The following is a 25084-nucleotide window of genomic DNA, read 5'->3' as shown; positions in this document are numbered from 1 at the left end:
AAGGGGTTAAAGATAGACTAGAGCGAGAACAGTCTGTGCAGACCTTATTGTTCTGTTGCGGAGGCTGTGTGAGCAAGACAAAAAGATGAGCCGGCATGAAACTGATGCGTCTGAATGCACACACTCCATAGACATACTTTCATTCAAGGCAATGTCCTGAGAGCGACCATGTTAAAGTCAGGCTGTAAGAGCACAATTAAGATAATGAGAGAAGAGCTGGCGTGAAACTAACGAGGCACACGCAGTTCCGTATGAGAGGGGGCCACGTTTTCAGCTATGCGTGCAAGTGCTGTGCAAGCAAAATATTTTTACAAATTCCACTTCAAAAGCAAGTGAAAACAGTATTTGGGCCTCAGTGCTCCGAAACGTGAGCGAGAACAGGAAAATAGCATGCTAATGGCAATTGAAGAGGAGAAAAAGTAAGTGGCAAGCACAGCAACCATTAAAAAGCAAAGGGTCAGGATGCAAGTACCTTTTAGCATATATATTAACAATAGATTTCACAAGCACAGCGCAAGTGCTGTGCAGGCGAAAGATAAAAAAAAGATTAGAAATTTCATGTGAAGTTCTACAGAATCTTAAAACCCCTAGACGTGAGTGACAGAGATATTATCATGGACTGAACATTAGCTGCAACTTTCTTTTCCAGCTAAACTAAATAACTAAAGTTAGAAGAAAATAATCTTGTAATAGGATTTAAAAAAATACATTAATAAACGTACTTTGTCAGAAAATAGGGGAGCAAATCGTCCAGTGATGCTAACTAAATCTTGATTTGTGCCAAGGACCTTTTTTATATGTCTTTCGCATATATTGTGTCAGGATTTGTGATCTGGTGGATCCAGTTCACACCAGCAAAGGCAGGGGCAAGAACATGCCCCTAGGTTTGGAAATGTCCTTACTGATAAAGATTTTCAAAAAAGAATAAGCTACTAACACTGTAGTGAAGGGGTAAACCCAGGGATGAAAAAGACAGCTCCATAAACCAAAAACTTGACTACTGATAAGACAATTTGTTTATGACAGAAACATTTGTGAGGTCTGGATTCACTTTTCAATCAATGTGTGACAGCTGGAAATGTACTATCAGCACTTGGTCAAAACATGCTCATGGCACGTCTCCCTAGCCTGTAGGCAGTTGTCATTTTTTTGCCTTTAACAGGTTGCATGGGTTCTTCTCTGATCAGCAACTGGAGTGACGCCAATTGATTTCTACTCATTTGTTCTAAATCTCTACAGTGTTCCGCTGCCCTGAAGGACTATATAAAAAAAGTGAATAAATAGTCATGCAACACTGTCATATGGGAGTACGGTGAGAGCTTTTTCGGTGACACCAGTGGTGCAGGCACTCCAAAACAATGGAATAATCTGCAGTTGGAAGGCAAAGGTCAGATGTTACCATCCGACTTAAACATCTTGTTTTCACTCCACTCTTAAGTCCAATAAGAATTTGCCTTAACATGTTTGGAGCACCTCTCCCAACCTCACGAATAACACCAATCTGCTCACCACATAGTTTGTTCTTCAAAGCCACTCTGTAACAAACATGCATAACAAATTGAGAAGCCTCTCACTTGATTACCCAGAATACTCAGTGGTATGGGGCACTGTGCCTATGCTACTCTGCAATGCAGTGTATTAAAGGAGGCTCACAATATTGTGTCTCAATTTAAGCAGACTCGTTTGATCACCAATGAGAAACATCCTTTTTTCCAGACAATTTGTATGCATTGAAAAATACCAGTGTATCTACTTGAAATATTGCTCATAACAAATATAAACTGTACCGAAGGATAATATCCGTTTCAGATATTGAAAACAAGTATTTTGGTTACAGTAATGGCAAATGATGGGTATAGATGGAGACAATAAAAAAATCCACTATGTATATTAATTATCCTCGTGGGTGGAGGTGGTGTGGAGAAACATGGACGGCAGTAAAGTTAGAGAGGACATTCTGGATTTCAAGTTGGACAAGATAGGTTTTCAGGATGATATTGAGCGAGGCTAGCAAGGTGGAAGTTAGAAGGTCAGTTAGCAGTGAGTTTTAATGGAGGCACACAATCTGGACATGGCTCGTAGCTGCTTATCTACAGCAAGGAGGTTTAGGTTGGCCTAAAGTATGCTGTAGGTTGGAATTAATTGAGGAAGGGTTTTGGATAATTATGTGGTAGCAGCAGTCCCGAATAAACTAAAAACAAAATAGTCAGATGTTTGAACAGAGCCTTGTTTTGTCCAAGAAACAGGCAAATGCATGTGGTTGCGTGGCAAGGCTAAAGAAGGAAACATCATTCATAACTTTGATTTGGTGGAGAAAGTGACTAGATGGGTGGGCTGCTTAGGAGTCTCGCTGAAATCGATTTTACTTATGACCAGTACACTGATTAAAGCTTTAGCTGTGTGGAGGAGGGTGATTTATACTGACAACTAGTAGCTGTTGCCTTGAAGGATATAGACATGTTTTCTAGAAGCTGGCCTAATGGGGAAATAATAGGAGAATCGCTTAGAGACACAACTAATCTAACAAATTAAAAAGGCAGGGGCAATGTTTTTCAATTCCAGGGTTCTTCAGAATCGGCTATGAACCCTCTCTAGGGTATAATTAATTGCTCCATAAGTGCAAACCAAGGTCAGAAAGATAACCGAAGCTTCTTGAGACACGAAACAGTAGCATTTGGTCCAGATACTGAGCTAAATATAACTTAGAAACAGAAAACTGATCATTGTAATATGCAAAATGTTAGGCAGTTAAATGTTACATAATGAAGCTATCAAAGAACAGCACTATTTGTTAAAAAAAAACAACAACAAAAAACAGCCAACAGTTCTTGGGCGATAAGGACTCTTTGCAATCCATAATTCCACATATGTTTTGGCTCTCATCGTTACCATAAACAAGTTTCAAACTGATGTTATTTTAAGCGCGCAACAGCTCAAAACAGCACAAAACAGAATTTTGGACTTTGTAATTGGACCCCTTTTAAATCTCACTTGAAATGTTGGTCATGTGTTACATGTTTATTACTGTGTTTTAGGGTAATAAATTGAAAGGCAATACTGAATATCAATGGCCTTTTTTTCTCGGATGGAATGTCTCCAAACATCACTACAATTATTTGCTTCGCTTGCAATGTTTAGCATTTTACATAAAAAAAACAAGAACATCTTATTTTATTGTGGCTACATATATTACACTAATGTTGGGGCTCGCTATAGAAACACCAGTGATCTATACCCAAAAGTGACAAATCTCTCTCCCTGTAACACAAGCACCAGCAAGGATGGGAAAAGCAAACAGAAACTGACTTTTATCAAGTTTCCCTAACCGACGAATGCTAATCATAGGAGGCTGGTACCACGATTGTTAACAGACAAGCTAATTTGAGACCTCCTATAACGCACAAGTACCTTACACAAACTTACTGCGACGGGCAGCTTGATAGCTACGGTCGAGCACCTTAAAACGTGGGAACTAAAAATATTAAACTGTCTCTGCTCGGAGACACGAGCTGCACGAGGAAAATATCAAGCGAGTTGGAAGATCAGTAGGACAAGCATTCGAATGAATATCTGTACCTTGTGAGAAAGAATAAAGCTAGAGACGGGATCACCTGTGGTTAGGTTCTTGGTGCCTGTCTCACCAACTTCTCAAAACTGCAGTTAGGGGCATACTTTGATCAAGAGGAAATGGAAGAAGAGTGAAAAAGAGGTAAAGGAAAAGGCTGAGAAAGAGCGAAAAATCAGGACAAAGGGAGAAAGCAGGAAAGAAAAACCTCTAAAGGTGTGAACACGCAGGTAGTGTAAGGTGTAGAAAAATGAGGCATGACGTGGAATCGAGAGAAGGTAGCCATGGTACTCCCTTCATTAGGCAGCGCCAGTTTCCCAAGAAAACAAAAACCTGCAGGCGCCAAACATCTTTCACCCCCCCCCCGCCACCACCACCACCACCACCACCACCACCCACACACACACAGTTTAGCACTGGTTCCGAAAATGCTGGCATCTGTCAAAGAGGTGCTAGCAACGAATACACCCTTTCTGGCACTTTTAGCCTCTCCTTGTAAGTCAGACCTAGTCTACCACAGCGCTTTCACAAGCTAGGGTTTAAGCACTACATAACACGTTAAAGACGAAGTTTCAAAACAAGGAAGATGACTCCAGTCTTAAATTTACCAGGTTAACACAACTCCCTTTCCATTGGCCGTAACAGTAACGTCCCCAGTTTCCTCCAGGCTCATTACCTTCCCACAATCACATGCATCTCCCGTTTCCAGGAAAAAAAAATCCCTAACAGTAGATGAAGGTAGGTTTCAGTACACCTAGTGCACCACAGAATTAGCACAATTCTTGAAATTAGTTTATTGCTGGCTTTGCATACAAAGTAAATATTCACCTGAAGATCAGCTGTGTTTTACATGTAGAACTCTGATTAATGTATACTCAGAAGTCTCAGGCACCATGTTGATGCTAAGATGTTTAAAACCCACAATGTAGAAACTGCAATCTTATGGACGCAGACTCTAATCAACAAGAGCAACTCCTCATTTCACCTTTCTGTAACTGACAAAAATGAGAACCATTTCAACTCAGTGATAACAGCTAAACAAACCTTGTTTGGGTACATATCCTGCAGAAGAACCATGTAGTTTAGAGTGTGTGTGTGTGTGTGTATATACACACAAATACACACACACACTCAATTAAATTGTCTCATTGTTTTATCTACCTCACAAGGATAAAAAAGCTGTGTCAGTCTCTTTCGTAATGCGATGTTTAGTTCACCCACAATTCATCTGAAGATAACGCTGACTATAGTGACATACGATTAGTGAACTTGTTTATCACACCTTCTTAAGGTGTATTTATTGGCTTGGCCTCAGCACCCTACATTTCTCTATAACATGAGAGTTTGCTGATGTTTTAGCATTCAAATTAAGAATTTCTTACCCCAAGCAAACAGTGGTGTGGCGCTTTAAATTGCATTATCTCCTCCTCACTCTAGCTCCATGACCATTTTGTTATAGAAGCCTGGCACACGAGAAGCATATCACAAAGAGATCCTCTGTTGTTACAAATGGGCTCCAATGCACTGATCAAGGCAACTGGTTGTTGAGGATTCACCAGGGCTGTCACAAGTGGGAGTACCAGCTGAGGTGTTTGCCCTGGGTCCCGCTCTTTACCAGGCTCCGTGCTGCTACTGTTAAATGTTTTTACATAACACAAAGGCAGGCATGGCCTGCTTTTCTGATGAATTTTTTTTATAAGGCAGGCAATGCCATCTACCACCATAAACTGGTGTAGCTATGAAATATGTCTAAAGCAGTGGTTCCCAACCTGTGGTCCGGGGACCCCTGGGGGTCCGCGAAGCCTAGGGTGACCACCCGTCCGTAAATTTCACGAACTGTCCGGAATTTTGCCCTGCCGTCCGTTGTCCGTGATGAAAGCTTTAACGGACGGCATTTGTCTGTAATTTTAGCCTTTCACCTAAAGGGCAACGGAGGCAGGGTGAAATTATGGGCAGATCAGTTTCCCCAGCTGGACTGGAAGGCAGGGAGTCTCCTGTGCCCTAAAGGGAGGGGCAGACAGATAAGAATCAAACCTTCTTACCAGGGGGTCTCCTTCCCTAAAGACATGCAAATGTGCCCAACTGTAAATCTGCAAATACAAAGGAGCTTGAAAACCTGCATTGACTTTACTAAAACGAGTCACTTGGAGTTTTCTGGTGGCAAATATATTTCTGTTAGAGAGGTATTGTAATGGTGTTCCAAGGTGAGCTGTGGAGTGTGTGGTTTTAATGGAGTGTTAAAAAAAAAAAATAGTACTAGGTATAAACTGTATATTATTAAAATCTGTATTTGAGAAGCACTTTTTTTTTATTTAGCCAAAATGTATTTGTGCATTTTGTAGCAGCCTTTATTATGATGTCATTGTATTTTTCACAGTTCTTTCAGGTACTTCGGTACCTCATAGTACTAACAAACATTGGCAAAGCAATAGGTCTCATCTACAAAAGAGTTATTGGCTTTGCTAATGAGTTTTAGCCATTATCCATGTTATACACCAGAGTAGCTGCTGTTCAGCATGGCTTAAAGTTAGTGGTGTGGAGTGGAGTAGAGTAGCATAGGAGCATTGGCGTAAAGCCCAGTGGTGCAAAGTACAGTGCAGTGGGGTACAGTGCAGTTGTCTAGAGTGCGTTAGCGTAGAGTGCAGTGGTTTAGAGTGCAGTGGCGTGGAGTGGCGTGGGACAGAGTATAGTGGCATAGAGTGCAGTGGAGTAGAGTGGCATACAATAGAGTGGCAGAGAGAGCAGTAGTGTAGAGTGGTGCAATGGCACAGATTGCAGAGTAGACTCACGGTGCAGGGAGAGCAGTGGCGTGGTGCAGAGTAGAGCAAAGTGCTGTAGAGTGGAGTGATGCAGAGTAGAGTGGCATAGAGTGCAGTGGCATAGAATGCAGTAGTACATAGTACATTGGTGTATAGTACAGTGGTGGAGAGTGCAACACTGCAGAGTAGAGTGTCAGTGCAGTGATGTAGAGTGGAGTAGAGTGGCACAGAGAGCAGTGGCGTATAGAACAGTGGTATAGAGTAGAGGGCAGTGGCGTACAGTGCAGTTGTTTAGAGTGCATTGGCGCAGAGTGCAGTGGCATAGAGTGGCATGGGGTAGAGTGGCATACAATAGAGTAGCAGAGAGTGCAGTAATCAGAGTGCAGAGTAGACTCATGTGGCATAGAGTGCAGTGGTGTAGAGTAGTGCAGAGTGGAGTATTGTAGACTGGTGTAGAGTACAGTATAGTGCCTAGAGTGCAGTTGCATAGAGTAGAGTGGTGTAGAGTGCAGAGTTGCAGAGTAGAGTGTCAGTGCAGTGGTGTAGAGTGGTACAGAGAACAGTGGCATGGAGTACAGTGGTGCAGAGTAAAGGGCAGTAGCATACAGTGCAGTTGTTTAGAGTGCACTGGTGTAGAGTGCAGTTGCATAGAGTGGCATAGGGCAGAGTAGAGTGGCATAGAATGCAGTGGAATAGAGTATATTGGTGCAGAATGCAGTAGTACAGAGCAGAGTGGTGTAGAGTATAGTCGCGGCCAGTGCAGTGTTGCAGTGTCAGCTTGCAGTGGTGTAGAGTGCATTGAACTAGAGTGCAGTGGTCAGAGTGGTATAGAGTACAGTGGCGTATATTAGATTGTTTCAGAGTAGAGTACAGTTGCATTGAGTGGAGAGGTGCAGGGTAGAGTGCAGTGGCATAAAATGCAGTGGCACAGAGTGCAGTGGCATAAAGTAGATTATTTCACAGTAGAGTGAGGTGCCTTAGAGTGGAGAGGTGCAGGTTAGAGTGGAGTTGCATAAGGTGGCATAGAGTGTGATGGCATTGAGTAAAGTAGTGTATAATGCCGTGGCATAGCGTGCAGAGTAGATTAGAGTGATGTACAGTGTATTGATGTAGAGTGCAGTGGCATAGAGTTGAGTGTTACAGAGTAAAGTGCATTAGCATAGAGTGTATTAGCCTAGAGTGCAGTGGCGTACAGTGCAGTGTTGCAGAGTGGCAGAGAGTGGAGTTGTGCCGATTAGATTGGTGTTGCCTAGACTGGAGTGGTATGGCGTGCAGACGAGCAGAGTGCAGTGGTGTAGAGAGGCGTAAAGTGCAGTGGCATAGGGTAGAGTGGTATAGAGTAGAGAGGCATAGTGTGAAGTAGCATAGAGTGCAGTGGCCTAATGTGGAGTGGTTCTGAATGGAGAAGAGTGCAGTGGCATGGAGTGGAGTAAAGTAGAGTGATACAGAGTAGGGTGCAGTGGCGTGTAGTGGTGCAGAGCAGAGTGGAGTGCAGTATGGATGGTATGCTAACACACTGCCATTACAGACAACACATTTTTGATTGAAATGACCATTACATTTGCACAGATATACAGTGTTTCAAATCAGGCTATACTGTGCACAGACGATAATGTGTTGAAATTGCATCACCTAATGCAATGATTTGTTTTAATCATGTAAAGGTATTTGTTTCCAGCACAGTTCAGAATTAACCAAAATGTGCTTGATTTGTACTTCTAATTCTGATATATTCTGAAGTTTATTTAAATGTTGTCATGTGATAGAAAAAACTCTTTCCTAACCCCAGTGTACAGCAAGATTGTCGCATAAATCCTCTCACTTTGAAGTCAGAGAAAGGAAAGTAAACACTAAGTTCCCACCGAAGACAGAGCCTGACATTTGACTTTGTTCTTTGAATGCACAGCAAATATGATAAGATAAGAAAAAGATTTACAGGCCTGTTTACAGAAAGGGAGCACTCGGCAGGATACTGTAAATAAGGTTTTGGCAAGGGAAGGGATTAATTCAAGCTGCATAGCCTAAAACAAATAAAGCCAGAAAATTGAAAGCAACAAATTGTGAGTTACAAACCACAAGGCCAATGGCAAGCAACAGGCAGAATGCATTCACAAGGAAGCACTATGAATTTACTTAGTGACAGCTGTGGGATACTTTGTGGGGAAAGTCCAGTATTTTAGTCGATATCTTGCAGAGGTTTGGCCACATCAATCACCCAGGTATTATGACGAGAAGACCTGGAGTGGTTTCCATGTTGCAGGATAGGTCTGTACACCCATTCTATCAGTTTGCCACCATTTCCTATGGTACATAGCTTATGGCACACCTCTTGTAGGGTTAGTGCTAGGTGGCAGACATGAAATAGGGCATTTAATGATTATTTAAGGTGGTTGTAAGTAAGGAGTTGACCGGGGTGAAGATGGTAGTCTGCCAAAAGGGTTTGGAAATTTAGTAGCTCACTGTTCAGAAACAAAGTCCCCAATTTTAAGACACCTGCAACATGCCACTGATGGAGTTGCTCTGAGCACAGCCATCCTGTGCGAGTGGGAAGGCTTAGCAAAGGTAGTGCAGGAGCATAGGGTTTCTTCATGTCAGTGAGTTTACAGGTTCTGACAAGGCAAGAGAAAGCTGTGCTTGATAACCCTGAATGGTGATCCGTAGAATGGTCAGTAGGAAACAATGAGAAGTGCATTAAGCCTTCCTTAAAAGTCTTTACTGGTAAACCCCATCTCATACAGGGAGGTGGGCAGAAAGCCAGTGAGCCACCCATTGGACCTGTGCAGCTGAATAATAGCATTCTAAGTCCAGAAGACCTAATCCACCCGCAGTCACAGTTAGCTTTAGAGTGGAAAGAGCTCCTGATGGCTCTGCAGTGACCAAATCAGATGTGTGGCCTGTCTGAAGAAGGAATGAAGGACGAGCAGGGGGAAGGTTTGCAAAATAATACTATCACTAGGGTAGCACACCATCTTCACTAGTGCCACGTGGCCTCTACAGAAAGCAGAAGAGAAGACCAAAAAGCAAACCGGGCTTGGAAGGACCATTCGCTCTGCCAACATTTTGATCCTGGAAATCAGTGTAAGAATGGTAGATATTAATCACTAGGTATCAAAAGGTAACTGGTACCCAGTTCAATCTGAGATCTAATTGTATATAAAGGCGAAAACAGTGCCATATGTTAAAGAAACACTAATTAAATTTTACAATTTGTAAATTTTGTTTGTGCAATTTACATCCCAAATATTTTGAAGATTCTATGTGTACTTGACACTTAGGGAGAACCCAGATATCTAGTTTGCCTTTTGCTCGATTTCAAAACCATATAAAGACATGGACAAAGCGGCCAATTGCCTTGCACAACCTTGCAAGGGGTCTGGCCCCTGCTCACCCTTCAAAAGCACCAACAGCGGACCATTGCACCAGAAGAGTTTGCCAAGGTGGATGGGTGTTGCTTGTTCAACCACTTGACAGTGCCCCTTCTGTTTCGCTCCTGTGTGCAGAGACAACTGCCCAGGTACCCAATACCTTCCAATAGTCATGGTGGACCCATCTTTTCTGATTTTAGGAATTGTCCCACCTTGTTCTTCTCTTCTTTATTTATCCAGTTTTTAGCAATAATCCTTTGAATTACTTGCAGTGGATCTCTCATTTGATCTCAATTTGATCCTCCTCTTTTATTGGTAGTCCGGGCTCCCATTTCTGAGATAAATGTAGAGTCCCAGACATACACTCTAGTGCAGTGAGACTACAGACAAGTTATGGGTACATCACATCCTGACATTAGGTGTGAGACTGTCGCCCACACCATCTGCCCTGCCTCTTTAAAAATAAATTAGGTTGAAAGTCCATGGGCGGTTGGGGTAAGCCAGATGTTTTTGTTCAATTTGTTTAAACTAGCATATGGTTAATTACTTTAATGTTTCCCCCACTGTTTGCCAGGGATTTTAAAACGTTCAGAAACATAATCAAAATGTTGCTGTTATTTTCTCTTCAGGAAAGATCGGGTAGATTTGGGTAGGGGTGATGGCCTTGCCTCAGTACTGAAGGGCATTAATTTACTACTGAACAAGGACGTAATGTGACACCTGAATGTGCCATACCAGGAGGCAATCACAAAAGGACCACCAGTGAATAAATAGTTCTATGTTAAAAAAGAGTAAATAAATGCACTGACAACATAGTGAGGCATGGCCTCTCTTGCGTGTGTCTGTAAAACTGACGTATGTTCTTGAATTTTTGTCCTGAATTTTGACCCTTTGTCCTGAATTTTGACCCTTGTCCTGAATTTTTTACAGTCCTGTCCAGAATTTGCCTCAATGCCAGGTGGTCACCCTAGCGAAGCCTCCTCAGGGGGTCCGTGACTGCTTAGAAAATTTAATAATATTAACAGATTAGGTCCCCAGTTTCATGGGGGGGGGTCCCTGAATTCCAATAATGATTCAGTGGGGGTCCCTGGGTTCCAGCACTAAGAAAGTGGGGGTCCACAGAAGTCAAAAGGTTGGGAACCACTGGTCTAAAGAGATTGTTGTCCTTTTAAACGAGGGCCCCATGCTTCACTGAGGGGACTTGCTTGATGTAGAGCTGTGCCAAGCTCCTCAAGATGTTCTAATAGAGCTGGATTTCAAACGCCTGAAACTCATTGAATCAAAAAGTAGGCAATAGAAACCTACTAAAATATCCCCTGAAGGGAAATGTAGGGCTAGATAAGATTTCCCCGATGGGCACCAATGATTGTCTCACAAGGAAAAGCAGTGAAAACCAGCTCAGGCCTGACTCTATATGAACAGCACTGATTTGACTCTTCGGGACCATCACACAAATATATGGTTTGGAAGGACCAGTTAGGAGACTCATGCAGAATCTTTTCATCCCGCTATCTTGTTTTGTCACCATTCCTATGTTTCTCTCTCCTGCGCCCAGTCAAAGTCCGATCGTGAGAAATCCCCAGAAAGTAGCACCAGTGGCCACTACCTGCAACCACCAGCGCAAAGGAAGCAATCTGACAATATCTACAGTGACAATACTAGTCCCTTCTGGATCTCAGACACCACATCCAACACTTCCCGCTGAGGAGACACTAGAAACATGCCCTGTAGAAGCCATGTGTACAATGTCTGCACAGTGCTCCAGAACTACCGATGGTAGCAAGGGACTGTATAAATACGAAACCCAATAAAATACCACCCCGCTCTCCACAAGCACAGCCGCTAATGTTTCCATCATTTGCAGGCTATCAATTATTTCGGTCAGAGGGGTTCAATTCCGCGAAACTAAACTGCCCAGGGGTCCTGCTTTTTAAACGTTTGATGCCAAACTGGAAAAAAGAAGCAAAACTCATCACTTGTGTAAACTCCTCCTATCAGGGCATTCGCAGCTCCCTTGCCTCACTGTGTCAACACAAAGGCCATATATCAAAGCTGGCACCTCCAGGCAAAAACAGTTGTGCAAATGGTAGAGGGAAGGGGTCTGAGACATAAAACGAAAACAGAGCATGTAAATATCAGCAAAGACAAAAGGGTTTTGTTTTTCATAGGTTTAAATGAATACACAATAAGGCGTCACTGCCATCTTTTAACACACCATAGAAAGCAGAAGAACCAGGTAGAGCGCCGTGGTTTCACTTCAGACCACCAGTGTCAACTTGTTTTCCTGTGGTTGTGAAACGGCGGCAACTACATTCTCCTGCCGGGTCTTGCTTCACATCTGCCAGGCATACCTGATGTGCCAGACCCTGAAAGTAGCTGGACATTAAATGTCTGAAGCATAGTTGTCCCTACTTTGGGGGGCAACTAAAGAGATGGGCCTTTATGAGGGCAGCATACTTCTAAACTTTCCCGATGTTAGTAAAATAAAACAAGCGCTGTGAAGGCAAAACCTTAAATAAGTCCCACAAAGAGGATGAAACAGTACTTGGGGCTCGGGACACTGATAAGAGCAAACACTTGAAAAAGCACTGCTAAATGCAGGAAATAGTATGCTAAAGCCAGTAGAAACCAAGGAAAAGTAAGCAGCAAGCCCATGAACCAATGAAAACCCAGGGCAGGATGTAAGCCCCTTTTAAGATTTTTATTGAGTATAAATTTCACAAGCACAGCACAAGGGTTGTGCAGGCGAAACCTAAAAAAAATTGCTTTCTGGACCAACGCTACTTTTTAACCAAATTTAGTGTAATTCTGTTCAACAATTCGGGCTGCAGACGTGTCTAAAGAGTCTGTGGGGAATTAACATGGGAAATGTGCTTTTTTTGACACCTCCTCCCCCCCCTTTTTTTTTTTTTCTCTTGGCCCCCACTTGACGGATCATCCTGACACTTTCCCTGCACAATAACGGTGGAGGCAGCCATTCCCAGAACACTGGACCGGCACAGTCCTTGGACTAGGAGAAATCCTTGTCACCCTCAGGATCAGCGCCGGACACCAAGTAACAGCCCCGGGCTCTGCGCAATTTCTCTTGTGACACACACATCTGGGGGCTGAGCAGACTGCACCGCTTCTCTCAGCACAGTGCGTAGTTTGTATCAGGTGGCCTCGGGGAGTAGTCTTCTGTATAGATGCTGATTTGAGGACGTTCTGGCGGTCTTTTAGGCTTCCTTAGGTGGCTTAACCCCTGGACAATGCAGGATTCCCCTCGGCGGCTGGACCTTGCCTCCAGTCATCAGGAAGGCTTCAGGGATGCTAGGCGATCCCGGAACTCTTGCAGCCGGGCCTCTCCTGGAGTCATTTACGGCTCCAACACACACTGCTCTTGGGGTTTCAGGAAAGAGGTAGCAGCGGTTCGCCGATGCTGGGTTAAAAATGAAACGCTCACCATGCGCTGACTCTTGGCACAATATTTGTGATGAAAATGGGAAGCACTCAACTTGCGCTACTTCTAGGCACAAGTTAAAAAAATATAGAGCTCAGAAAGATGCTATAGTTTCAGGTACAGAGGCAGCAAATGAACAACAGTAATCCCACGTTGGCCGTTGGGAGAACGCTGAAAGGGAACACAAGGCAGTCATAAGTGGCCCGGGAGGCCAGCACCATAAGGCACCTAATGTCAGTTCCTCCTGGAAGTGCAGCAGTGCCGACATAGTCCAGAGTCTGGGAGCAGCAGGCAGCAGGGCAACAAGCAGAAAGAACCTTCGAGTGAGTCCTTTATGCCACCTAGCAGCATAAGGTAGCAAGGCAAGAACAGAAGAGCAGTCCAGATGAGTCCTTTGTGCATTTCTGCAGTCCTTCTGACAGAGTTTCTGTTCTAGTTCCAAAGGTGCTCTAAACATCATGGGGTCAGAACCCCTTTACTTATACTCTAAAATATCTTTGTTCAGGGGGTGACTTCTAAGGGACCCTTTCAAGTGAAGCACAACACCCTTTCAACTCACCCCTGTCTTCTGACATCACTAGGGGGAAATCAGTCCATTGTGTGTGGGCAGGACACAGCCTTTTCACATGTAAGGTGTAAACAGTCCTCCCTCTGCCCAGCCCGGTATGACTATCAGTATACATATGCCTCTTCTGTCACACCCAACCCTTCCAGTGTGAGAGCTGTCTGGAACGTATATACCAAATGGAGCTGTCACTCTGCCCTAGAAGTGGATTGGAGTCAGGCTGCAAAGCACTAGATTTTTAAGCACAGAGAAATGCTCACTTTCTAAAAGTGACATTTCAAAAATAGTAATGTAAAATCCACATACACCAGTAAGGAGGATTTCTCACTAACATCCCAAACATACCAAATATGACACTCTACTCCTCACAGATTAGAAATTACCACTTAGACATTTATAAGGGAATTTCCAATGCACACATTTGAGAGAAGCAGCACTCACAGCAGTGAAAAACAAAGTAGGCTGATTGTCACTACTAGGACATGCAAAAACATGAAGTTACCTATCCTACTTTTACATACTCAGCACCCTGCCCGTTGGGCTATCTAGGGTCTAACTTAGGGGTGACTTAGGTGTAGTAAAAAGGGAGTTTGGCCCTTGGCAAGTAGTTTGACTTGCCAAGTTAATGTGGTTATAAACTGTGCACGCAGGCACTGCAGTGGCAGGCCTGAGATAAGTTAGAAAGGCTACTTCTGTGTGAGGCGCAATCAGCACAGCAGGCCCACTAGCTGCATTAATTTACAGGTCCTGGGTATTTGGTATACCACTTTACAAAGGGACCTGTATGTAAATTAAATAAGCCAATTATGCCAAGTTTTGTGGGAGGGAGCACATGCACCTTAGCACTGATTAGCAGTGGTAAAGTGCCCAGAGTCCAAAAGCCATCAAAAAGAGGGTACAAAAATATGAGGACAAAGGCAAAATGTTTGGGGATAACTTTGTAGGAAGGGCTGTTTCCAACAATGGCTAAGTACATAAAAAGAATGGTAACTGTTAGAAATGGGGTCCCTAGTTGGCAGTAGTTTACACCCTGTCCAAGAAGGGACCTTCACTCTAGTTAGGGTAAGGGAGTCACACAGCTAAGATAACCCCTGATTACTCCCTTGGTATCTTGGCATGAGCAGTCAGGCCTATCTCAGAGGAAAATGTGTAAAGTATTTTCAGACACACACAGAGTGAAAACACCACAAAAGTATCCTTCACCAGTTTAGAAAAATAGCCAATATTTATCTAAGTAACAAGACCAAAATGACAAAAATCCAACATAAATTAGTCAAGATACACATTTTCCAAGATGAAATCTTTGTATAGCGCTTAGAAACACATTAGCTCCAACTGGGGCTATCACAGCGTTTTGACGGAGTCGCTTCCCACAGTCTGACACACTCATGAGGTAGTGGTGGCCGGTCACGGAGTGGCACGGATCCTGAGTACAGTATCTTGAAAACCAGTGAGGAAACCAAGACGTTGCACAATGTCGGGGAGGTGAGACGTCGCTGGAGCTGGTTCGGTGTCGGCTGCTTACTGCTACTGGGGAGGTGAGGTGTCGGAACTTTACTGCTTGGCAGGGGAAGTGAAGCGTCCGTTTCTTACAGTTGCAGGGGAAGTGATGCAGTGTCAGTGGCGAGGCTTTGGTTCCTTATGACAAGGTGAGATCGATGAATCCAGCAAGTCAAGATGCAAAGCTTTGACTTTGCGGTGTCGCGATAACAACACAGACACAGGTGCTGTGTCGGAGTTAGGTGTCACGGACGTCGGTGACACGGCACCCTGGACTTCGCGCTGTGGCGGGACTTGGAAGGTGCTGTGGTGACATTGACGCTGTGTTGCAGGTCTCAGTCGTTGCACTCAGCGGGGACTCAATGGAGATTTCTCTAGCTCCAGTGCAGGCAGCGGGACAGAGTAAGACAGCAGCGCCGGTTCCGAAGTTGCTCTGGAGTCAGTGTGCTTGGTTTCTTCTTGGTTGCACCAGAACTCATGTCCAAGGGTCCAGAAACTGGATTTGGCACCACTTGGCAAGTCAGGACTCTTAGCAAGAGAGCCCCGGCACTGACAGGTGATGTCTTTGATGGGCCTGAGTCTTTTTAACAGGAGGCAAGCTCAGTTCAAGTCCTTGGAGAACCTTGGAAAGCAGAATGTAGCAAGCAAAGTCCAGTTCTTTCACTCCCAGGACAGAAGCAGCAAGCAGTAGGCCGGCACAGCAAAGCAACAGGCAGAGTAGTAGTCCCTCCTAAACATCCAGCTCTTCTTACTAGCAGAATGTCCTCAGTCCAGAAGTGTTCTAACTATGTGGTGTCAGAGGTCCAGTAAGTAGGCAAACTTAAAAGAGAAGTTTTTGTGGTGCACAAGACCCTGCCTTTCCCTGCCGTGGCCCCAGACACACTCCAGGGGGTTGGAGACTGCTTTGTGTGAAGACAAACAAGCACAGCCCTATTCAGGTGGAAGTGTCAGCTCCTCCCATCACTTTAGCTCAGGAAAACCCATCAGCCTGGTGAATGTCCATCAGGATATACCGGGCACACCTTAGCTCCCTTTGTGTGACTGTCTATAGTGAATATACAAACAGCTCACCTGACATCGTGACCTAGATGTGTATTCAGTAGACAGGCAGAGGCACAGAATGGTTAAGCAGGAAAATACCGACTTTCTAAAAGTGGCATTTTCAAACTTACTATGTAAAAAAAAAACTTTACAAAAATATATATTTTTAAATTGTGAGTTCAGAGACCCCAAACTCCACATCTCCATCTGCTCCCAATGGGAAATTACACTTAAAAATTATTTCAAGGCAATCCGGATGTTACCCTATAGGAGAGATAGTCCTTGCAATAGTGAACAATGAATTTAGCAGTATTTCACTATCAAGGCATGTACAACACACCAGTATATGCCCTACCTTTTAAATACACTGCACCCTGCCCATGGAGTTGCTTTGAGCCTACTTTAGGGGTGACTAACGTGTAGTGAAAGGGAAGATTTCTGTCTGACAAGTAGGTGCACTTGCCAGGTCGAAATGGCAGTTTAAAACTACACACACACAGACACTGCAGTGGCAGGTCTGAGACATCTTTACATGGCTACCCATGTGGGTGGCACAATCAGTGCTGCAGGCTCACTAGTAGCTTTTGATTTAAAGGCCCTGGGCACACACAGTGCTCTTTACTAGAGGCTTAATAGTAAATCAAATGTGCCAATCATGTATAAACCAATACCCAGTACATTTTAGACAAAGAGCATATGCACTTTAGCACTGTTTAGCAGTGGTAAAGTGTCTGGAATCGTAAAGCCAACAAAAAAAGGAAGTTAAATAGGAGGAAGAAGGCAAAACGTTTGGGGATAACCTTGCACAAAGGGCTAGGTCCAGCAGTAACAATCATCAGACTTGCGACATACAAAAGCTGACGTCTGTATTACATGATATCTGCACTTTAAATATTTGTAGCTATAGCGTTGTGTCTGTGCCTGGGGTCATTTATGTGATGAAGTTGTGGAGCCATCCTGTGACTTTTATATAACATAACTTCCATTTAAAGGGAAGTTATTTTTCCTTGGCTCTCATTTTTTGAAAGGCAAAAGGGCATTGCAAAATTTTAGGAGGCCACCTGCAAATTCATCATAATAGTAGAGCAGACATTTAATAACAATTTCTCTGGTTCAATTGTCCATTGTAGGTCACTCAACCCATCATGCTGTACATTGTTATGCAACCTGTAACTTCATTTATGGCCAATTTACAAACTGTAAAAAATTGCCATTATCAGCCAGCAACCCTAAGCCACCGTCTATACACAACTATCAATGAGGGTATTAAGTAAGGCCCTGAGTTTGTGCTGAGATCACTTCTGTCCACAGCCACGTTTCATGCTTGCTTTAGACACAGTGTGTATGGCAGACCACTGCATATACTTTGTCAAGCCTAACAGAGCATCTGATCACACATAACTTCTTTGTGCAGAATTGCCCCTAATGTTTAGTTTCTGTTCAAACATCATACTCCAATTTTAAAACTCCTTTTGAAGCTGCTTTTGTTTGTAATGGTTTTCACTATGATTTTATCCTTTTACTTTCTTCCAGTCGAGTCGAATTGAAAAGGCTTTGTGAGATCTTCACCCGAATGTTTGCCGACCCTCATAGCAAGGTAAGAAGAATGTTATAAAATTATTTTGAGCACTGACTGCAGATTTTCGTTTGTAACCATGTCTGATACTCTAAATTTTCAAGTAGTTTTGCAAATAAGTTCCGATCTGTTTTTAGAAAATATCAAGTGTTTGAGGCATTCTCTAAATGAATGCATGAGATGGCAAAACAAGGCTGCGAAATGTTGGTTCATAGCTGTATCGAATTGAGGTGGCCTCCCTGTTCCTAGAGGAAAGTGCAGTGCTCAACATTATTGTTGACTTTAAGTAAATGTAACTAGATGTGTGATTCAAAAGTGCTTCTCCAGCTTGGTAACTTTATCAAAATTGTTATGATTTTGAATTACTGGGCTTTGCTGCAGATTGGCTCCAAGAAGGAACGCACAAAGGCTATTGAAAGGCATTTTTTGAGAGGATCTCATGCACATGTTGCAGGAATGCTTCTCAGCTCAGTGGTGACAATTGGAGGGTAATTTGGAAGATCCAATTTTGGCAGACACCTGCACCCACAGCTCCCTGCAGTGGTGGAATAGCAACTACCTGTTGCATGGCAGGCCGTTCTCAGAACCCTTTCCGCAAGTCACCATTACCACAGACACCTCTTTCGTGGGTTGAGAGGCACATCCAGACCATATGATAAATCAGGAGGTCTGGACCCCCGTCACCACATGCAGCTCATCAACTCTCTTGAGCTAATATTCATACGTCTCAGTCAGAAGGCCTTCCTTTAAGTAATTTGGGCAAAGTACTCCTTATCAAAACAGAATGATCCCTATGTGCTAGCCTATGGCAGTACTCACTCTCCCCCACTCTCAGCAGGGAGTGTAAGAGGCCTGACACGGGGCACTCCACCTCTGCATATGGCCCAAACAGCCTTGCTTCTCGACATTCTTTGAGAGGCCCATCACCCACCATGAGAAGCTCCCCAGCAGACCAGACTTTCTCACCCAACCACATGCTAAATCAGACACCAAGACCCCAGACAGCTCAATCTAGCTATCTGAGATCCTAGAGTTCAACTCCATACTGCTTCTGCCTGAATGGATAGACATCCTGCCAGGATCTCATAGACCTAACACACAGGCCTACTGTGCCACAAAATGGAAGACATTAATCCATTATAGCATCTATAAGCACCTGGACCGTCTTAAACCCAGTGTCTAAAACATAATTTGTCATCATCTCCAACTGCAACAGTCATGCCTCCCTTCACTTCTTATCGACTGCATATCTCATCTGTGGCCACAAATATGCAAAACAGGGAACATTCCTCCCTCTTTTGCATCCCAGTTATCAAGGCGTTCATTTGAGGGCCTCAAGAAGGACATCCCTCCCAGAGTCCCCCGGCATGGAACTTAACCAAGATCCTTACAAAGACTCACTGGTCACCTCCTTAAGCCCTCACATGCTTGCCTCTTGTAGATCCCTCCCTGGAAAGTAGAATCCTTTGTAGCCATCACATTTCTTAGACCCATCAGTGAGCTGCAGGTCCTCACACTCCTAGAAACTTTCATTCTGCTCTACAGGGACAGGGCCATTCTCAGACCAACCAAGAATTCCTCACCAAAGTGGTTTCCCCTTTCCAGCTCAACCAGACTATAGAGCTGCCAGTCTTTGGCCCCCCCATCCAGACTCAGTGACAGAGAGACCTTCGCAGGCTAGAAGTTAAGTGTGCTCTCATGTATCGACAACACCAAGCCCTTCTGCAGAGCCAATCAGTTATTTGCAGACTTTTCGAAACCTCACCAAGGTCAGCCTATTTCTCAGACTGATATTGCCATATGCATTGTCAAGTACATCCCAATTTGCTGAAGCTAAAAAAAGCCCTCCTTTTAACCCTTCCTTAGTAATATTCTGATAGCCGACATATATAAGGCATCTACTTGGTCAACCCCACTCAATTTCACCTAGCACTATTGTGTGGACATCTTAACCCATTAACAGGCTACGGTTGGCCAGTCTTAAGGACTTTATTTCAGTCTTGTGCATCATCCACATGCCAGCCACCGCTTGTAGGGGAGTACTACTTTACAGCCTATGCAGATCATGTGTCTCTACAGCCACAGTTGCTACAAACATAAAAAGTTAACCTGTAAGCATCTATTTATGGTGTGTAATGCTGTTGATTCAGATGTGCCCACCATATATATATATATATATATATATATATATATATATATATGTATATATATATACACACACACATATATATTTATATATTTAATACACACACACATGGCGGTGTTGCCCCATGTGACCTAATACATTATTTAAGGTGAGTTGAGGCTTTTAGACAGTTACGTTATAATTTAATTTTTTTAAAGCTTTTTGGGTGATCTCACTCCATTCTTGACTTTTTAAAATAATGTGTCCACACGCACTCAAATACATGGTTTCACTGTTTTAGTAATGTAGTATAACATTGCCACCGCTTTCTACTACATTGCAAGCAAAGATTCTGTTCAGTGATTTATGTTTATTGAAATGCTGTGAAATTGTATTCTTCTTTTTCGTGTGATCTTTTATGAATCGTTTGCAAAACTTTGGGAAAAGGACAATGGTGGAAGGAGAAAGTTAGGGTAGCTCACCTCTCTTATAGGTAATTTACTTGTGCATACAAAAAAAAGCTTAAGAGTATCTAAGTTAAAAATGAGCAACGTTGGTAATTAAAATGTTAACACCGTCTGTGGCTTGTCGTGTTAATATTGGAGAATATTGCAAGTTTGTTTTTCGAGCTTTGTAATTCTAAAGAGAAACTGTTTTGTTTTGACATAACCACTAACAAACTGTTTGTTTTGTTGCATGGACTGCTTTGCGGTGGAATTCGTAACAGAGAGTAAGTAATTTTTGGTAGTGTTTCTTTCAACTTCTTAAAGTGTTTCACAATTTTACCTTTTTATCAGTAAACGATTGGCTTCCTTGCCATTTTTTTCTTGTCAGTACATCAGCCAGTAATATTTAATTGATAAAACTAAAAACCTTATTAATGTTGACTGCAGCAATACCGTGGAAATAGAAAGTGTTGCTTAGTGTCCTCTTTTATATGTGGTCTATTTATTGTGAACTGGACCGCAGTGGTAACAACCTTAGTCAGGATTCCTCTCACCTAATCCATATAGTACCTGTGACTAGCAAAGTGAATGTGCTTTGGTTACCAAGTGGATGAAACATTCACTCTTCTTTTTTGGTTGGTCGTATCAGTAACTTAAACTGCTGATTTTAAGCCTGCATTTGACCTCCAAATCAGTAGATAAGAACACTTTTCACCTTAGATCAATTTACATATTGATATTGAGAAGCCATCATATTTTATCATGCAAATACACATAAATCACTCTTGCTTTTTCTTAAAATTAAAGATTGGCAACACATCATCCTAGGCTTCAGGACAGAGTTGCCAACTTATGCACCATAGGCCCGCAGCAAAAGACTTTTGCGAAACAAAGTATACAGAGCTACCAACAATCTGAAGCTCGATTACTTTACATAAGCCCACCACTAGGGGGTGTAACGTATTGGATGCATGGAAGCTTGAGATAATGTGTTAATTAAAAATGAAGGAAAACACAAACACAAAGTATGAATGTTAAATTGCCAATCATTTATTCTAAAAACCAAATGTTTTTATAATGTATTTGCATGGCTTAGTATGATAGTCTTCTCAATATGAGACAGTAAATCAGTAGGTAAACTGAATCTACAGTGAAAATCATTCCCATCCATCTAACTTACGTTTTTGTGGGGTAGTAGGTCCTACCCCCCCTCTGTGAATGCACCTTTTTACCACATTATTTTTTTGGGATATTTCCAATTCTAGACATATTTGGCACAATATCTCCTAGCCTATTACTTAGCTTTTGACATGCAGATAGAGGTTTCTGTTTTTCTCTTTATAGTCCTTATAATTTCAGAAGTTTCCTAAATGCTTCCAAAAGTTAGGTTGAGCTTTCTAGGCAGCACATTTGCTGTCTCTTGCGAGATATGCTGTGCTCTACAAAGCAGAGGAACTTTGAGTCCACCTGTTGTTTACCATTGGTTGATTTTTCCTGTCAGTCTCATTTGCCTACTTTTATTCATGTACCAGTTTATCACTCTTGTGTTTGCTCCTCCCATGAAGTATTGCCTTTTTACCATCTCTTTAATTGACTCTCTGCTTCTACTGACTGCTTTTCAAGCACTACTTTTTTCTTTTGTGTTAAACTCTCCATGACAGAGCATGTGTTTTCAAACTGTCTTGCTTGTGTACTTCCCTCCTTGTTACTTCCCCCAGTTCCTGTGTTATGCCCCCCGCCATTCCCCCTGCCTTGGTTATGCATCCCATGTTGCTTCTGTGTCCCCGCTTGCTCTTCCTCCTCTTGCTTCAGCATTCTGTGTTGGTTCTGTGTTCCCTCCTCTCACCATCGCCTGTGTTGGTGTGGTATCTCCCCTCCCTCCCTTGTGTTGTTTTGGCCTTCCCTTTTGCCTCTGCTCCTCCTGCTCAATTTTTGGAAAAAAACAACAACTTTTGCACGATTTATTTTCTTTTTAGTTACTGGTTTAACTGGGATCTGTAACTAAAAGAAGAAAAAAAGTATCTGCATCATTTTTTTGACATGCACCTGTAAAATGACGTAGGTGACCGCACTGGAGTGTTTTTTTATATTTTAGCCAAGCTCCATTGCATTGGGGATGCTGTGCAGTGTGGCTAGCCATTGGCACAGCCAGTCGATCCCAAAGGTGAAACCTGTTGGTTTTTGCCAATCTTTGTTTTTTCAAGGAACTGATGCACAGGGCTACATTTGATTGTCCACGTGGGGAAGCTCGAATAAGCTCTCTGGTATCCTAGTTCTCCCTTGAGCTTCACCGGTTCACATTTTAGCAAGATCAAACTCGACTCAAGCATCAGTGCTACATATGACAATAAAACGAGGGTATTGAGCTGAAAAATTGAAATATTCTGATATCACTTCTAGATGCCTGGATTTTTAAGTATTTTATAATAAAGGTTGATTTAATGATTGTTATTATATATTAAAACAAGTGTTTATGGAGTGCTGGCCAGTCAGCATGCTCAGAATGAAGGCATTAACTGGTAGTCATAGGCTTTTTACAGGTCTGAGTCTTGTGACTTTTTTAATGTTTCGTCGGTGAATCAGAATGCATCTTGAGATTTGCTGCTGCTTCTAAGCTTACCTCTGGACTCTTATTTAGCTATTTAAACACAATCTCTGTCCTCTAATATTGCTTATTGCACTTGACAGCGCATGAACTTTTTGATGTTATTTTTGTTGTTTAAACAAAAGATTCAGATGATGTTTTCTAAACCACTGCTAATTTCAGCAAGAAGGTTATAATAGCACTCGTGAATCTCGCAGGGAGGATTAACATCAAGATAATTGCACTTTACACTACAAATACCTGCCTCGCCTCAAGAGGTATAACGTCGGTAACGGTCATTTATCTCGTGGGAATGCCCTTTGACATATTAATTAATTTTGTGGTTAATTTTGTCGAGTGACATTTTAAGGATTTAAAAATTTGCATTGGTAATGCTCATACTTTCCAGAGTACTTCCAGCAATTAATGTTTTTTTTTATTTTTTATTAATTAGACACTGAGATGTTCGTTATGCATCTAATTTTCCTGCAGGTTTTTAGTATGTTTCTGGAAACGTTGGTCGACTTTGTAATAATCCACAAAGAAGACCTGCAAGATTGGCTATTCATTCTTCTAACACAGCTGCTGAAAAAGATGGGAGCTGACTTACTTGGATCTGTGCAAGCAAAGGTGCAAAAGGCTTTGGATGTGACCAGGTAAGAAAACAAGAATAAGCTTGTATTTTGCAGTAAGCAAATGAGCATGATACACTTCCCCCTTTCACTTTAGCACAGGAGAATTTAAACAGTTATTACTGTATCTGTTGCGGATTTCTTTCTGTGCATGTCTTTCGTGGTGTGAAGATCTCAAACAATTCGGGAACTTCTCTACGGATTTTTTCTTGACAATGTTGTGACACTCCTGAATGAACGTATCTTGCGATCTTTCCGGAAATACAGACGTCTAACAAGGATGATTTCTAATTTCGATCAGTTGATGAGAGCACCAAGGAATAGATATAGCTGTGCAGCTTTTGTATTCTGCCCCTTGCCTCTGTGGACCATATATAGAAAGGATAGTTATATTCTATTAGAAACATGCACACAAGTGGGGCTGGTATGGGGGAGGGTGCACCTTCGCAAGCAAAAAGGAGTAGTAGCGGCCTCAGGCATATAAAACTGACATTAGTTGGTAGTTTGGAAAGCTGATGTGTTAGTTTAACTTGTGTAAATGAACTGCCTTATTTTCTGTCGACTAATTTCCTTTCTAGTAAATTAGTGTGGTGGTTAGTTTATTAAATAACTCAGGTTCCAAAGCAATGAGTAGTCCTGTTTGAAACCACAAAATGAAATCTTAAACCTGTAAAGTTGAAAAAGCGCATGTCATCTTTTCTGTGAATTGAGTGGTATTTCGAGGAGCAGTTTCCAACTTTGCCTATCTCCTATCTCCTTCTAAAGTAATAAGACTCAAAAATTCTTACCAGTCCCTAAATCTCATGATCAGAAACGTGGTATGAAGTGCAGTAAATGGGTGGTATCGTACAACGGTACTTCTCTCTAAAACCTGATGCAAACCAGTTTAAAAAACAAGTTATTTTAGACTGTAGGGCTATCATCTGTTGGTATCCTGTTCTTTGGTGCACACCAGCATACTTGCTTTTTGGTAGCAGAGAACGTATTTTGAGCTCATATTACCATTATCAGTAAGAATAATTTTTGAATTGAACTGAACGGCTATTGGATAGTCACTGAAGAACTTTTTGAAGCATGGATAAAATTGCTTGCTGATACCTGAATGTGGAGACATGTTTGTTACCTGCATAATTCTGACTTCTTTATTGAGATTCATATGCAGTTCTTTTAGACAAAGTATAGGCACTCAAAGTTAAACCTCAAGGAGCTGATTCACAAAATCATTTAGGAGTGCAGGAAGTAGTACTTAGAGAATACTCTTTTTACATCCTCCTAAATGCCTTTATCAGCTCCTAAGTATCCATCTCCCTATTCGTACAAGTGCAAAAAAGTGTACAGTCCTTTCTGTTGGACTGATCCCCATGCCAGAAGCCCTGGTCTGGTCACTGCCCAGAGATACTTCATAGCACTCCTTAGGTCGCTAGACCCCGGAGCCGTTCCCTCAACTGCTGCTGTGCCGTGCCTCACCCCAAGGTAGTAGCTTTTAC

At 42.5% G+C, this 25084-nt stretch overlaps 1 protein-coding gene across 5 annotated transcripts in view; it reads left to right on the top strand.

Moving 5' to 3' along the window:
• Nucleotides 1-25084, top strand: part of CLASP1 (cytoplasmic linker associated protein 1) — a 1131138-nt gene that overhangs the window by 771032 nt on the left and 335022 nt on the right. For all 5 annotated transcript variants that reach the window (XM_069224628.1, XM_069224627.1, XM_069224630.1 and 2 more), the window contains 2 exons: nucleotides 17768-17831; nucleotides 23458-23621. In XM_069224628.1, the coding sequence (XP_069080729.1) occupies nucleotides 17768-17831; nucleotides 23458-23621 (228 nt within the window). The remainder of the gene's footprint in view (nucleotides 1-17767; nucleotides 17832-23457; nucleotides 23622-25084) is intronic.

Source organism: Pleurodeles waltl, chromosome 3_1 (assembly GCF_031143425.1).
Source record: "Pleurodeles waltl isolate 20211129_DDA chromosome 3_1, aPleWal1.hap1.20221129, whole genome shotgun sequence".
Classification (NCBI taxonomy): domain Eukaryota; kingdom Metazoa; phylum Chordata; class Amphibia; order Caudata; family Salamandridae; genus Pleurodeles; species Pleurodeles waltl.
This window is presented reverse-complemented; position numbering and strand designations above follow the sequence as displayed.